This window comes from Argiope bruennichi, chromosome X2, assembly GCF_947563725.1.
Source record: "Argiope bruennichi chromosome X2, qqArgBrue1.1, whole genome shotgun sequence".
NCBI lineage: Eukaryota > Metazoa > Arthropoda > Arachnida > Araneae > Araneidae > Argiope > Argiope bruennichi.
Genome location: NC_079163.1, coordinates 11,351,227 through 11,367,068, shown reverse-complemented (window position 1 = coordinate 11,367,068; position 15,842 = coordinate 11,351,227). Strand labels below are relative to the sequence as shown.

Here is a 15,842-nt window from a genome sequence, read left to right as displayed (position 1 = left end):
AAACCCTTGTACCTTCCAAGAGATTCCACTTCACTCATCGAAAGTTACAGTCTGGTGTGGATTCACAGCCACATTTATTCTTGAACCTTTCTTTTTCGAAGAGGATACGCGCAATGGCCCTGTGACATCAGGAGGTACTAAAACGTGCTCGAAAAATTTGCTGCATCCAAAATGCAACAGCGTCAATGTCTTGATTCAATTACCTTTATGCAATATGGAGCGCCTCCACACATAGTACTCTGTGTACATCAGTTTCTTCGGCAACATTTTACTAGTGATAGAATAATTAGTCGTGTGCTTCTGACAACCTTGCCATCTCGTTCTCCATATCTTAATTCCTGTGATTTTTGGCTGTAGGGACACAAAAAATCTTATTTATCGGGGACATCTGATAATCTTGGCAGATTTGAAAGGCGGTATTATCCTGCATGCGAGAAGCATCTCAATCTCCGCAGTTGAACAAGCTGTCCACAGAATGCAGATTTTACAAGAAAGGGGACCATAATGAGCAGTTTCCCACGCATCGATAAAGTCCTTGTAATTGAATGTTTGATATGTTCGAATAAAATGTGTTACAAATGTGTATTTTATGTCTTTTCAGCATGTTTTCTGTTGTACAGCGCAATCTATCAGTGCTTCTGGAAATAATTTTTTCCACGTAATCCGTTTCCCCATGTTTTTAATAGTATGTTCAACAATTTTGGAGACTTTACACTGCGTAGTTCGCTGTATAGAGAGCTCAGAATAGAGATGTTTTAATTCTGACAACCTTGTATATATACAGGGTGATTATAATTAAAGTTATGATTTGAAAAATCGATAATTTTAAAACTGCTGGTCAGAATGATTTGATATTTTAGCAGAACAATCGTGAGGCAATGAAATTTTGTTTGGCGAAGAAAAAAACATAGTTCCAAAATGTGCCGATAAATGGCGTTGCCAGGATTCACACTGTTTAGGGATATGCGAATTACTTATATGTGACATGCGCACCGCAGACGCTGCCATAAAAAGGCAGAGCACCAGCTCATTGCCTGAATACTTCATCATGACTCTGACTATGAAGGATCGCGCTCTGCTCTTGAAGCTTTTTTATAAGAACGATGATTGTGCACAGCTATCAGGAAGTTTCGGACATTAAAATCCATAAAATTGGGTCCAATAACCACAAATGGTCTGCGAAAAATGATTGCTAAATTTGAAGAGACCGGTTCATTTGGCGTGAAACGCAGTAGAGGAAGGGTATCAGTTTCGGCTGCAGCAGTGGAAGTTGTGGCTACAGCATCACAAGAACAGACTAACAGTGATGCTAGAATCAACAGTGCACGGGGATTTGGCTAGATATGCCGATCAGCACGTTGCGTAAATTCATACGTTACATCTTGCTCTGTTATCCGTACAAGAAAACTCATGTGCAGCAGTTGCTACCTGCTGACCTGGAAACACATGAATCTTTTGCACTACGATTTCTTGCCCGGATGAAAGTGGGCAACGGATGGCCATGGAACAATCTGTGATCTGACGAAGCCCACTTCCATTTGCACGGTTCTGTTAATACGCAAAATTGCAGGATATGGAGGACCGAGCATTCATTCCAGCTACACCCATTACCTCTTCAGTTTGAAAAGGTCACTGTGTGGTGCGAAATAACGACAATGCTTGCCGTCGGTCCGTTTTTCTTCGAGGATATCACACCTGCGGGTCCCGTTACCTGCACCATTACTGGCAAGTGGAATGAAGCACTTTTGCGTAATCATGTCCTTCCGGCACTTCAGCAGCGTCAGTGTGTGGATCGTACTATATTCATGCCAGATGGCGCTCCTTCGCATATTGCTACTTCTGCTAAGCAGCTGGTGAGTACTCACTTCTGAGATGCTAGGATCATAAGCCGCCATTTTGGCCGCCACATTCCCCCTACTTAAATCTGTGTCATTTCTGGATTTGGGGGTACCTGAAGAATGTTGTTTACAGCGGACAGATTGAGAATCTAGCAGACTTGAAGGCAAGCATTATACACCACATCCATTATATCAGTACAGATACCCTTGGATTTGTTGTGGAGCATACCGTTTTGCGCTTCCAATTAGTAGCGAAACAAGACGGAGGGCATACTGAACAACTTATGCCTTAACCAGCCATCAGTAAGGTGTTTGTACCAAGAAGCTTTTTTTTTTTTTTTTTTTTGTCATTACCACTGTTGTCGCTATAAAAATGTATTGTCTTATCGCTGATAAATTTTTAGTAAAACCCTGAACTTTATTGTTTCCTTTTGGCTAACAATATTCCTAAATTTAACGAATCCATTTTTGGTCTTTCTCCCTGATAGCGCCATCTATCGGTATATTTTTGAACTATTTTTTTTTCCTTAGCCAAACAAAATTCCACTGACTCACGATTGTTCTGCTAAAATAGCAAGTCATTCTGACCAGTAGTTTTAAAACTATCGATTTTTGAAATCGGAACTTTAATTATAATCACCCTGTATATACAGGGTGTCCCAAAGAAGTGGAACAAGTGTTTATTACTTTAAATGTTATAACTAGGCACACATCTTCAATTACAAAATTTTGTCAAATAAGATACCGGAATGCGCGAAAATACTTTGGCTACTCTAGAAGTCGGGAACTAGTTAAAAAATTTAAATTTTTATACGCTTCCCATTTTGAAAAATATCAATAAGTAACATGTTTTTCTCGCAAACATCTATACGCAAATAAAGTTTCAATTTTCTATCACTAAAACTTGCTGAGATATTAAAAGCCAAATTTATTGATTTAGCTCAATTTTCCACACCTTAGATTGGTGTTCGAATGATTCTTTCGTTGCCTTTTTTCACTATAATATATATATATATCACAAAAAATTATTAAGAGACCTGAATTAAAATGTATTTGGATAATGATGCATTTATTAACTTTAATTAAATTTTTGAAAGATGATCGAATAAAATATTACTTGAGGTTCTTAAAAAACTTGTTGAAAACTAACACCTTCGGCACCCAAACAAAAATGCATTTTTTTTCTAATAATACTTGCATATACTCGATGAAGTTCATTCATTGCAAAATCAAAACAGATTTCTTGAATTCATCGACAAAGATATATTGCATTTTCAAGAGACGTGTTATACACAAAACATAAGAAAGTCATATATATAAGTCAAGAGGAGTCAATAGATATAAGAATTTCAACAAGTATTTTTTTAGTCAAACCACGCATAAAGAAATTCAGTATCCAAATACTGTCTTACAGCTGATGTATGGTGAGAAAAAGCATCATCTATTAGCGATGAATCTACAAATGCGTTATCAGAGGCCATAGTTAAGACAAATCATTCATAGACAATATATCGATCACATTCAGACTGCTGTTGTACAAAACAAAGGCAATGAGAATTTCTAAAACTGTTATATTAGACATTTGTACAAAATTATTACTACTGATGAGTCTCTTAAACGAAGAATGGATTTTTTTTTTTTTTTTTTTTTTCCGTTAGACAACTGATGCTTTCATCACGACTAAAGCCACATTCATCCACCCAAATTACGTTTTTGAGGAAAAGCAGATTTGAAATGGGACCCAATAGTAAAACTCTAGAAGCTGATCATGATCTGATAATCTGTCCGTAGAACTTGCGAATGGTATATGGGTGTCAGTAATTACATTGAAGTATTATCTGCACAGATTTTATTTGAATGATGTATTCTTAACTGACTGTTCATACACTAACAAGAGGGTAATTTGAAAAATAAACCAAAACGTCAATTTCATCATTTGTATAAGGCCACGCTCTCCTACAAATAGCAAGAATCCTGTAATCTGCAAACTCTAAACCGTTCCGTAAATAAATTTTCTAGAAGGATGCTGAAAATTCGGGAAAGACAATATTATTCTGCAACGAAGGCATACAATATAAATCATCGACATTGTAAGATGTCCCTCGACACCGAAATATATCTTTCTGTTGGAAAGCAAAATATCAAACACACAATCACCATCAAACAATTTTTCGGATATTCACTATTTCTCTGAGATATCTTAAAAGTTTGAATTCTAAAATTTGGATATAATTAAGGTTTACATCAAAATTTGAATGCAGTTAATGTGCACATCTAAATTTATGACAAGTCCTTTTAAATCTCAGCAAGTTTTGTAGATAGAAGCTTGAAACTATCTGTGTTTACAAATGAATATAAAAGAAACATTTTACTAATCAACACTTTTTCACTGTAAAGGTCGTAAAAAAATTTAATTTTTGTAACTTTTTATTTTAACCTCCACAGAAGCCAAAATATTTTGATATGATTTCTTAACTTTTTAAATGAAACTTTGTAACTGGAATATATCTCTAGGTGCAATATTTAGGAAAATAAACCCTCGACACCGAAATATATCTTTCTGTTGGAAAGCAAAATATCAAACACACAATCACCATCAAACAATTTTTCGGATATTCACTATTTCTCTGAGATATCTTAAAAGTTTGAATTCTAAAATTTGGATATAATTAAAGTTTACATCAAAATTTGAATGCAGTTAATGTGCACATCTAAATTTATGACAAGTCCTTTTAAATCTCAGCAAGTTTTGTAGATAGAAGCTTGAAACTATCTGTGTTTACAAATGAATATAAAAGAAACATTTTACTAATCAACACTTTTTCACTGTAAAGGTCGTAAAAAAATTTAATTTTTGTAACTTTTTATTTTAACCTCCACAGAAGCCAAAATATTTTGATATGATTTCTTAACTTTTTAAATGAAACTTTGTAACTGGAATATATCTCTAGGTGCAATATTTAGGAAAATAAACATTTGCACCACTTTTTTATGACACTATATATATATATATATGTGATAGTAAAAGAAATGCAATTATATATTTATTAAGAAATACAGAGATAAAGGAGATAAGCAAATAAATTTTTAAAAAATGACTGCTAAAGATAACTTCGAAATTTATTTTACAAATTCTTTTTAGAAACTTTAAATCATAGTTTAGAAAATTTACAAACAAACATTTTCAGGACATTTTCTAGAGTAGATTTCATCAGGAAGATTGTTCATCAGGTTGATGATCGGTGGTGACAAAAACTTGTGTTACATCATTAAAGTTGTATATCCTTTTAAGGAAAAGTTCTTTAATAACAAGACCAGATACACTCTGAAAAAGAAAGTAAATACATTTTTTTAAGTGTACACAAAGCAAATATCAACAAATAACACATTCTAATATACTTCATTTGTAAAGACCATTCAGCAAATTCTTATTTGCTGTAAGATGACAGAATCGTAACTATTTCTGGGGCAACTGGAGTCAAACCCTGAGTGAAAAAACAGAAATATATCTATCCATCATATGGGAGATTTCAATTTTAAAATCAAACATCAACTGGGATATTTATGTTTTCACTTTAGATCACTTTCACTCAATAAATAGAAATTCGTTATACTATTCATTGATGTTCTATGTGTTTACTCGCTTGAATATTTTCCCATGAACAAAACGCGAAAGGCTAAAGGAATCAAAAGTTTCCGTCCATTAAAATATATTATTTCAGAAAGTATACAAAGTCATGAAGAATAGAGAATTTGCTCGTGCTTAAATGAGTGGAATGAGCAGTGGCATAAGTATAGGACTAATGATGAAACAATTGAAAGAATGAAAGATGAAAAAGGCCCCTGGGACAAAGTTATTGAGAGAATCCCGAAGTCACTATCTCTAGCAATATACCATATTGCTTTTCATACGACCAGTTACAGATTTAAAAACAGCAAGGAGAATTTCCTGTCAACCAATGTATGAGTAAGTGTTGCACAAATCGCTCCACTCCACATGATTGTGTAAAATATATCAATCCAAAAACACCAAAATGAGTTATCACTCGTTTAGAAACTCGTATATTTAGAAGTCGTAAAAATAACACCACTCGAGATTTTCAAAATGTCCTAATTTTTTCATTGTTTGTGATTATGATCCAAGATATCTCTTAAGTTGCCCAACTGAATTAAATTCATAGATATGAGAAACTACTGGGTGACGAACAGAAACGGTGAATTAAAATGTTCAGGAATTTCTCTTTCTTTTGAATATAAAAGATCAGTAATCAAAATGCCTAGAAGAAAAAAATTAAGAAATCACTGCATGAGAAGTCTGTATTTATAAAAATATCTTGGACAAGGATACGATGATGCAACAACGAGTGACATATACAACTGCATGTAACAACGTATAATAGACAAAGTCCTACATCTTTATTTTCTATATTGTTCAGCCCACAAACTAAATTTTTTCAAAGGTGCCGCTGTAAATAATATAGAAATTCGCTTATTTTTTCGAAACAATTTTAAAATGCCTACTGCTATTTTGGCCACAGCATTGCTCAGTGAGAATTGAAAATAATATACTACAGTGAATCATGAGATCTCAATTAAAGTCTTAAACCCAATTAACTGAACAGGCAGATATGATTCAATGTATGTCTTAAAGCATAGGTTTTGTTATGTGATGAAAAGACGCGACTGCATAATTTTGATAAGTCAAAAAGCAACAACAACAAAAAGAGTGACAGTGAGAGAGCATTTTAATAATCCAGTGTCTGTCGTAGAAATCTCCGAGCCTAGGGGAATAATTAAAGAACGTTATGAGGAATTATGCGAAAACAAAATGAAGAATTTGATAAAAATCAAGAACAAAAAATTCACCTTTACAAAATATTTAATGAATTTAACTTTCTTTCCGTTAAAAATAGGTTTTTATTCAAATGCAAAAATAAAGTATACTAAATAGTTTACAGGTAAACATGTTGTTTAAATTTATTGCATATGTTCCATATAAAGCTAGGCATAAAGTCAAACAACTAACAAAACAGGAATTAAAAATAGCACAGCGCACATCTTTGACATTTACAGAAAAAATTAGCACTCAATAAAAGCGTATAAAGCCACATGATGTGATCAAAATTTTAAAACAATTCCAGGTTTGCACTTTTTTTTTTTCGGAATTTCTCCAGAAAGCCTTGATGTACTGTCCTTTAATTTCCATCATATAAAAGATGAGATTCAATTCATATTTTTCATAGAAGATTCAGTCATAAGGGCATCTAAGGGAACCGACCAGAAATTGATGAAAACTATTTTAGCGCATTACGATTTAGAGAAAACAGTCTTTGATATCTTAAAGGACCTTAACCTCTTTTTGGCCATATGTCATAGTCTTCTTGTTCACAGTATTTCCTTCGGTCAGGTTCACAGAAATTTCTCCCTTTACTTTTTCTTAAAAGAGAGAGAGAAAGAATGAAGTCGAATGAATAGAAAGAGCCAAGTTAAACATTGCCGGAAAATAGCAATGAAAGTAATAAAAAAAAAAAACTAATTAATTTCGAAAGTCGTCGTATTCAAGGAATTTGTCGTCGTATTCAAGGAATTTCTAAAGTTTAAATACGACAAAAAATGATATTATTAAATCAACAATCTATATATTTAAAATAACATGGGAAAAAATAAGCAGCTACATAGCTACAAATACTGATTTTATTTCGCCAAATTCTATTTCACATAAAATCTCATGATCCCAAGATAAGTCATCAATGATCACTCGGCTATAATAACTATAACTTTGATACAAAAAAAATTACTATTCGCACAACTCTTACTATTTCACATCAAGTTACTAACAAATAAATAATAAAACTAACCTGCAATCCTGGCCTTACAGGAATGGCTTCTAATGAAACTGAAATATGTGACCCCTTTTCTAAATTATTGAACTTTTGACCAGAAATACCATGCCATAAAATTCCATTAGAGAATGAGTTACGAAGCGTAAATAATAAATCAAGAGATCGGTCACTAAAAAAAATTAATAAACATATATTAGCATAAATGCAACACTATGCAGATGCAAATTCATATAATATATTGTAAATAGATATGTAATAATTTTTAAAAAAATCCTTTACATAAATTTCAATAAAAAAATTTAAGGAAAAATAGTGTCACACAGAATTAGTCATCTCTACATAATTTGTCATTAAAACATAACAAAATTAAATTATTTGACCCTAATTACCTTAAACAGATTAGTTTAGAACACATCGAATTAAAGATTTTATTACGATTTTCAAGGAAGCAAAATACATCAGCAACTTATTTCGAGTTTTTAATTAACGTCTTCACTTCTCATTTTACATACCAATTCATCAATATTTCATTTCAAGTCTCTGTATTAATGTGTTCACTTTTCGTTATTTAAATACCGTCACAAATAAACAAATATAAAACAGAGATTCAGAAACAGAGTATAAGACTGAATATAAAACAGTGACAGAAAAATGCATGCAAGAAAGTTTTTGGGTTTTTTTTCCCTCTTTTGATAACCCTAAAACTACAATCCTTTCTTTCAATTTTTGAATTTTTCATTGATGTTTCATAATCTTTTACAATTAGAAACCAGCTAAAACAAAAGCTAGGGTTATGTTTAAAAGATCACTAAACGGTGTTATAAAAAATCATATAGATAATTCGTCTTGTTTACTAATGCTATGTATATCTAATACGATTTCAAAACTTTGAAGATATTTTTCTCATTTTCTTGATAAAGAAATATATCTCGCAGAAATTTAATCTCTTAGCTATTATTTTATAGACATTTTATAAATAAAATTTGTTATCGATATAGCTTCATTAAAACAATTTCAAAAATAAGTGCAAATATGGCGATATTCAACGCATTTATAATAGTAACACGCGATATTAAGAACTTGAAAATAATAGAAGAAAGAAACATGACTGTAATATATTTAAGGAAACAAGTCCAAATATAATCGCTTAGAAGTTCCACAAAATATTTTTCTGATAATTATATAAACTACTAGGTCGCCGAGAAAGTCATAATGTATATCGGCAATATAGAGACCATGCAAGTTTAGAGCAGGGGGCAATACTGTATTTTAACATAAATTCAAATGAGGGCTCATTTTATGATGAGTGTTCACAAAGGGCAAATGAGGTTAACGATAGACATGGAGGACAGCACTGCAGAAAAAAAAAATGACACCGGTCGATTCAAATTCCCTTTATACTATGCAAGAAATTGTTAAATCATTCATCAACCACATGATGAAGTTCGGATGCATAAGCAAGCTCAATATTGTTTGGTTTTTAATAAAATCAAAAAAGTTCACATGAAGGAATGCTCATTAAGTAGAAGTGAAATGATCTTTCATTGAAGCAACCGAAAAATGATGATTAGAAGTAAATAGTTTACAGCAACTGCAATTGGAAACGTATATCTTTTAAAAGAAAAAAAAAAAAGTAATTAGCGGCATGATTATGCACAAAGTTTTGCTGAGTATCACAGGTATTGTATCAAGAATTCTTACCAAATAACAAGAATGAATTCAGAAACGGTTGGAACTCGACAATCATAATGGAGTTTTGTTTCAATAAAACAACATGAGACCACTTGCAAATACGACTACCTGTCAAACAGTAATGGAGATTGACTAACATCGTATTTTCAGACTCTCACTATTTTCGCCTGCTTTAAAATGTCTTATATGGCACATCTTTTAAACACATTCGCTGCCACTGACGCGCTGGCGCGTCGCAGATAATATATAATTGTACCAAGCCATATATATTATTAGATGACACCTTCTCTGCTGCAGTTAAAAGATAGCAAAGAAGAGATCATCTAATTAGACAGAAGGCCCGGATATCAGGCTTGAACCGTGGCAGTGAACGTGTTAATTAAGACGAGAATCTTAGTTAATTATTCATTAAACTTTTCGCCGAAAAGTAAGATCCTCCAATGAAAAATTATGAAGATGAATGGAAGATGACAATAGATTATCACACATAACAGGCAATACATTAATTGTTTTCTTAAATATGACAAGACTTTTCGATCAAACCAATAGTTTAGCCACAGTTAACTTCAAACCCGCCACTTGTAAGATAAGTTTAATCGATATAAATTTATTTATTTCCTGCATTTTATATTTTTCTAAAGTCTCTTTAGTCTCTTTTAGAGTTTCTTTCAAACTCAAGATGCTAGTGAAAAGAGTAAAAGCAATGCATCAAAAGAGAAATGCATTTAAAAATTTCTGTCGTCACACTTATAACCTAAATAAATAATGTGAAATTCAAAAACACGATTTTATAATAAATTTGCAAATCATTTGTCGCAATATTTTATTAACATTAATGCAATAAATTCAATTTGATGAAGTTAAGTCAATAGAATTAGAGGACAGATGCTAATGTGTTTTTTTTTTTTTTTTTTTTTTTTTGTTTTGCATTTGTTCTTCTCGTCGAAAAAGGGATTATTCATATTAGAATAAAAAATAAATTAATAAAGGAAATTAAAATCAATAATAAAAGAATCTGTTATATGAAAAACAACTCATTTGGCAATTTTAAATCAATAATCAATTGATATTGAAAAGGGATTCAAAATTGTAACATGAATGTTGGAAAATATTTGAATTTTCCTAAAGACTTTTAACTGAACTATTGCAAAATATTTAAATATTTCAACCAAACCAAACTATATCCAACATCAGATAATTTACAAAAAGTTACAAAAATTCAAGCTTTAAAAGTTCTCAAGTTCATTAAAATCAACAGTGCTAATTCCTGTTTCATACAAAAACTATTTCAAAAACTAAATATTTTAGAATATTAAAATACATTAAATACTATGCTTTACAAATGAATTGTCATTATGAAGAACATAATATCCATAAGATATATCATACCATGCATTAATTATTTTTATAGTAACTGGGAATGGTTTCTCCAAAATTACAATGCTGGGTATTTCAGTAATAATTAACCTGATTTCCCCATAGCCAGGAGCCTAGAAGAAGAAAAATGATATTTGTTATGGAATGCTTTGCAACAACTATGATCCAATCAAAAAAATAAATCAATAGTAGAAAAGCATCATGAATGTCATTTTAGCAAGTACAGAAGGAACTAACAATATCAAATGTATCAATAAAATTTTAATAAAACTGAAAACATAACATATGAATAACATTGCTATATGCAATGAAAACTGATATATATATTAGTAAGTAATTTATTTCACAACTGATTCACTTTTTATAAAATTTCGAATCTATATACATACAGGTAGATCTTTTAACCTAACATTTTTTTTTTCAATTTAAAAATTTTTGTAGCTTTTTTCACGGAAAATAATAAAGACTTGAAAATAAACTTTAAGTTAAATAAGTAAAACCTCTGTATTTTGTAGAAATGGGGCATCGCTTACACCAGATAAGAAATTTTTCTGGATAACTGAAAACATATTTCTAAAACTTCTCGGTTCATTTGCTTTGTAATGATCATATAAAGAAACGGCAGAATGGGAGATTCATTGCAATGCTCTTCTGCCTGTTGTCCAAATTTAAATAAATTAAGATTGAATGCTGTACACATTATTAAAATTAAAACACACATTTTTTATATTTCAGAAAAACAAAATGAAACAACATATTATAATTACTACATATTGTTACATGAAAGCCCTGGATTCCTTAGCGTAATGGCATATAAAATTTCGAATGTTTGTAGGCTTAGAAGATTGTCACCGGAGTTTGAATCTACTTAGCCATGTGCTGACATAAATGAACATAGTTCGATATATTTTATGAAATTCAGGAATTTTTATTCTATTTTCTCCAACACAACTTTCAAAGGCGGCTTGCAGTTTACATCCTCCTCCTTTTTCAATCCGCCAGGTATGTTTCATTATTTCATAATGATTAGGAGAGACTATCGTGGGGATAGAATTGTCTAAGTCCATTTAAACATGCAACTTCTATTCAGTAAGCATTAACTTTTTTAGCTCATATCTTCAAACATGATGTTATTGTGATATTGTCGGTTAACTGGAGTTTTTAACTGGACTACAAGAGATTTTAAATCACATTAAAATATTTCTATGAGATATTTTAACTTTTTTTCCAATTACGCAAATACAAGGAATGACTCAAAAAATAATGCAGTAATAATAATGACAAACAATAATGCAGATTTACTCCAGAAGAATTTAAAAAAAAAGAACATACATGAAACTCCATTCACACACAAAAAAATTTATATCTTTTCAAGGCAAAGTAATTAATCCAATATTAAACGACATATAAGATTTGCCTAAATTTCTTTAAAAAAACTAGTAATATTTCATGTTTAAAAAAATTTTGCTATGTCCCACCACTATATTTGTCATTTTTCACAAAATTCGAGTGTTAATTTTATGAGAGCAAAGAGAATAACAAATCAAATAAAATGATACTTCATAAATCTTGATAAATCCAACTTTATTAATTAAATAAAGTACTTCATTTGCACTCTATTATGCATAACAGATTGATAGAAGTCAAAATAGCTTTCAAATAATTTTTTTTTTTTTTTTTTTTTTTTACAAACCGCTTTTACTATCAAAATATATATTCCTCAATTCTTTATTATTCATCATATTTCCAATTATTTCGAAAAGCCTTTTCACAAAGTGGCATCAGGCAATGTTAGATCTGTAACAAGTTTAACTGCAATATTTATTCATTTCATGTTTTTTACGACCTTCATGACTATCACTAACTACCAAAATGATATTTTCATAAAAGACAAAAAAATTGCTTCATATTTGAAAAGGATACTACAAATTCAGCAAGTTTCACTTAAACTCAAAGCAATGTAGTATTTAAATTATTAACTTTAAAATGATAGATGCAGCATTTAGAAAACTCCTAAATATTATTTCACAGTTAAGCTTTAGAATTTTGTTATATATACGTAAATCAGTTTATTAATAACACAAATCAATGAATTTATAGTTATTCTTATTTATTTAACGAATAACATGGAATTCAATTGACAACAATTACTGTTACAGCAAGCAAAATCTATGATAATATATTTTAACAATATATATACATTCGCCAAAATTGAACATTATAATGTCAGGAAGACTTGAAAATATATATATGTGAATTTATCAAAGCATAAAAATTTAATTGCTCATCATTTTATATCTACAAATGTTCTGCAAAATGAAAGTTATGTTAAATCGAGAATTCTAGATAAAGTAACACAAATAGCTAGATTAAAATTACTTATCACAATATGATACATTGTTTAGAACAATAGCAGTTGTATCTTACATAATATTATTTGTAGAGAATATAATATGTTATTTTGATGTTTCATAACTGAAATACCTTCTTAAGCATTAAAGCATGTGATATACAGTGATTACATGTAATACTGGAAGTAAATACTTAAAAGAAAGCAAAACAATATATTTTATTGCACTACAAACACGTTTATTCAATGGATTATTTCATGTTATTTTAGTTTAATGTTAAATACTAAAATTTTATACATGTTGATTGTATTTTTAAAATGTTTTAACAAAAATAGTCTTGCTCGTCTAAATCGGAGAAAGAGTTTTCATGGTAATATTAAAATGACATGATTACTTAACTTAATTGCTTGATTAAGATTTTAATTGAATTAGGTTTCCCAATAAAAATCTTTAATACCTTCAGATAGCATAGAAAATTAAAAGATCACATTGACAAAGCAACATTCAATGGATCCTGGGTGAAAACGCTCTATACAATCGCAAATAAATAAATAAAAAAAAATCCAACAAAATTTTGCTTAAATATATTTCTACATGCATAATAATTTAGTAATCTGCCGTGAAAAATACTCATTTTATAATTTCAAATCACCACATAAAATGTAAACATAATAGCTTATGAAATGCAGATCGATACGTTATACAACTGCAAAAATGCATCCAAATACAGATTCAGGCGATAGATTCAGTAAAAATGCTATACATCTATTTTTGTACTTACTGTTCATTAATGCCATGCAAGGTATTCGCGTTTTCAACCAAAGTCTCCAAATGTATGCGGATAAAGGGGAATGAGACCTTTACTGGAGAGTATGCGAGAAAGTTTCGAGGGTACCATTTCCAGTGGTTAAGTTATATTAAGTTACCATAAAAGAATGGATATTGTCAAGCTGGTATCAAGGATACTCTTTTAATAGTATCCAAATGTTTTCAATAATTGTCAAATTGAATCTTCATCCTTTGCAGTATAAACATTTGGTGAAGCAAGTTATGAAGTGTTAATTGTGTTGCAGGTACTCTGAAAGTTTGAAACTGAACACAATGGCAAATATTTTAAATTCCTTACTTTTTGTAAAGCCGTGAGGGAGGATGGCAATTTATTTTGAAAATGCATATTAACTTAGTGAAAAGGCTTGAAGTTTTTCTTGCGGTTGGATCTGATTTAAATTTATTTTGTCTGATAATTATATGAATGTGAACTTAAATTTAGGTTTTCAATATGGACAGAATTTTTAATTTTTCTCATTAAGTTTTTGGATTTTTATAGATTGTGCTGCTTTTATGTACTATTTTGAAGGATTATTAGGAGGATTTCGAGAAAGAAATTTGAGATTAATGGTTAAGTCATCTGCTTATTCCTCTATAGTTTGTGTATCTTCTGTAGGAAGTTCAAGGTCACATTTTCTACCTCGTTATTAGTTGTCTGGTACCAGTAACGCGGTAGAAAATGTGACCTTGAATCGCCTACAGAAAATACACAGACTATAATAACATGGAATTTGATAATTAATTGTTTACCTAAATTTAATTTTCCAAGAAAATGGAGAGTGAACTATAGCCCTTCCCATCATTTAAAGTGCTTGATAATAGTTGAGTTTATTTCTGTTGATTCAATATATCTCTTTTATGAAGCAAGTAAATTCATCCCCATGTTTAATTATATTTCAAGAATTTATACACAGTATCAGGGCATTTTTAATTGACTAAGGATATTGATGAATTTCCAAATATGATCTAAACTATATTGTTGGCCATTGTCTTCAAAATATTTTAACTAAGAGCTCACATGCATGGAACTAAGCATCATGCAATTATTGGTTGAGCTTCTGAACATTCTGACTGATCTTTATTTGTTTTATTCATGTTAATTTCATTACCTTATCTTGAATTAATAAATAGAAACTATTTTATACAATATTAGGCCTGAAGTAAGATTTGAACAGTAATATAAATATTTTCAAAACAAAAAAATACATAATAAGCAAATTAAAATTTTCCAAAATTTCAAATCATGTTAAATTTCTAAAATTATAATATCAATTGAAATCAGAAACTTTCTTTAAAAACAAAATAAAACTACATCAATTTTGCAAATAAGAACTTAAAATCAATTAACAGAATAATAAAAATCATAATAATACCAAATTTAAATATTGGTAAGAAAAACCCTTTTTATAACACACTTTTGCAAGTGCCATTCGTTAGGCTTTGTGTGTGTATGCATGCGGTTGAAATTTACAGAAGATATTTGTTATTTTTTTTTCATAGATATGCAAGAGACATCATAAAGGAAGCAGAGGACCAAATAACTACATATTTTTAGAGTGCTTTTATACAAAAGAACCTTGAAATTTGGAGACAGAAAACATAAACATGACACAACCAAAAAAAAAAAAAGATATAGCCATCAAAAAGTTGGCAACTGAATTATTTTTGAAGCATCTTCACTGGGGCCTGACAACGATACAGGAACAAGGAACAACGCGAAATAGTCCAGAGCAAGGAAATTGGGTGTGATTGAATCAGGCAGACTGCAAAACTGTAAAATGAAACAATAGTAGATAGAATACAGATAGTCCGCAGACAACATTAGAGGACTATCAGATTTTTAATGAAAGATAACTTTTTGAAGCAAATGATGAGCAGTTAGGGCCAGGTTGAAAATTCCATACAGAAAAAAT

The 15,842-nt window shown here is 30.4% G+C and overlaps 1 protein-coding gene across 1 annotated transcript in view; it reads right to left on the bottom strand.

Moving 5' to 3' along the window:
• Positions 1-4,940: 4,940 nt before the first annotated feature.
• Positions 4,941-15,842, bottom strand: part of LOC129960017 (trafficking protein particle complex subunit 13-like) — a 54,732-nt gene continuing 43,830 nt past the window's right edge. The window contains exons 9-11 of the mRNA XM_056073023.1: positions 10,763-10,863; positions 7,697-7,850; positions 4,941-5,163 (exon numbers count right to left, since the gene is read on the bottom strand). Coding sequence (XP_055928998.1) covers positions 5,050-5,163; positions 7,697-7,850; positions 10,763-10,863 — 369 coding nt within the window. The 3' untranslated portion in view covers positions 4,941-5,049. The remainder of the gene's footprint in view (positions 5,164-7,696; positions 7,851-10,762; positions 10,864-15,842) is intronic.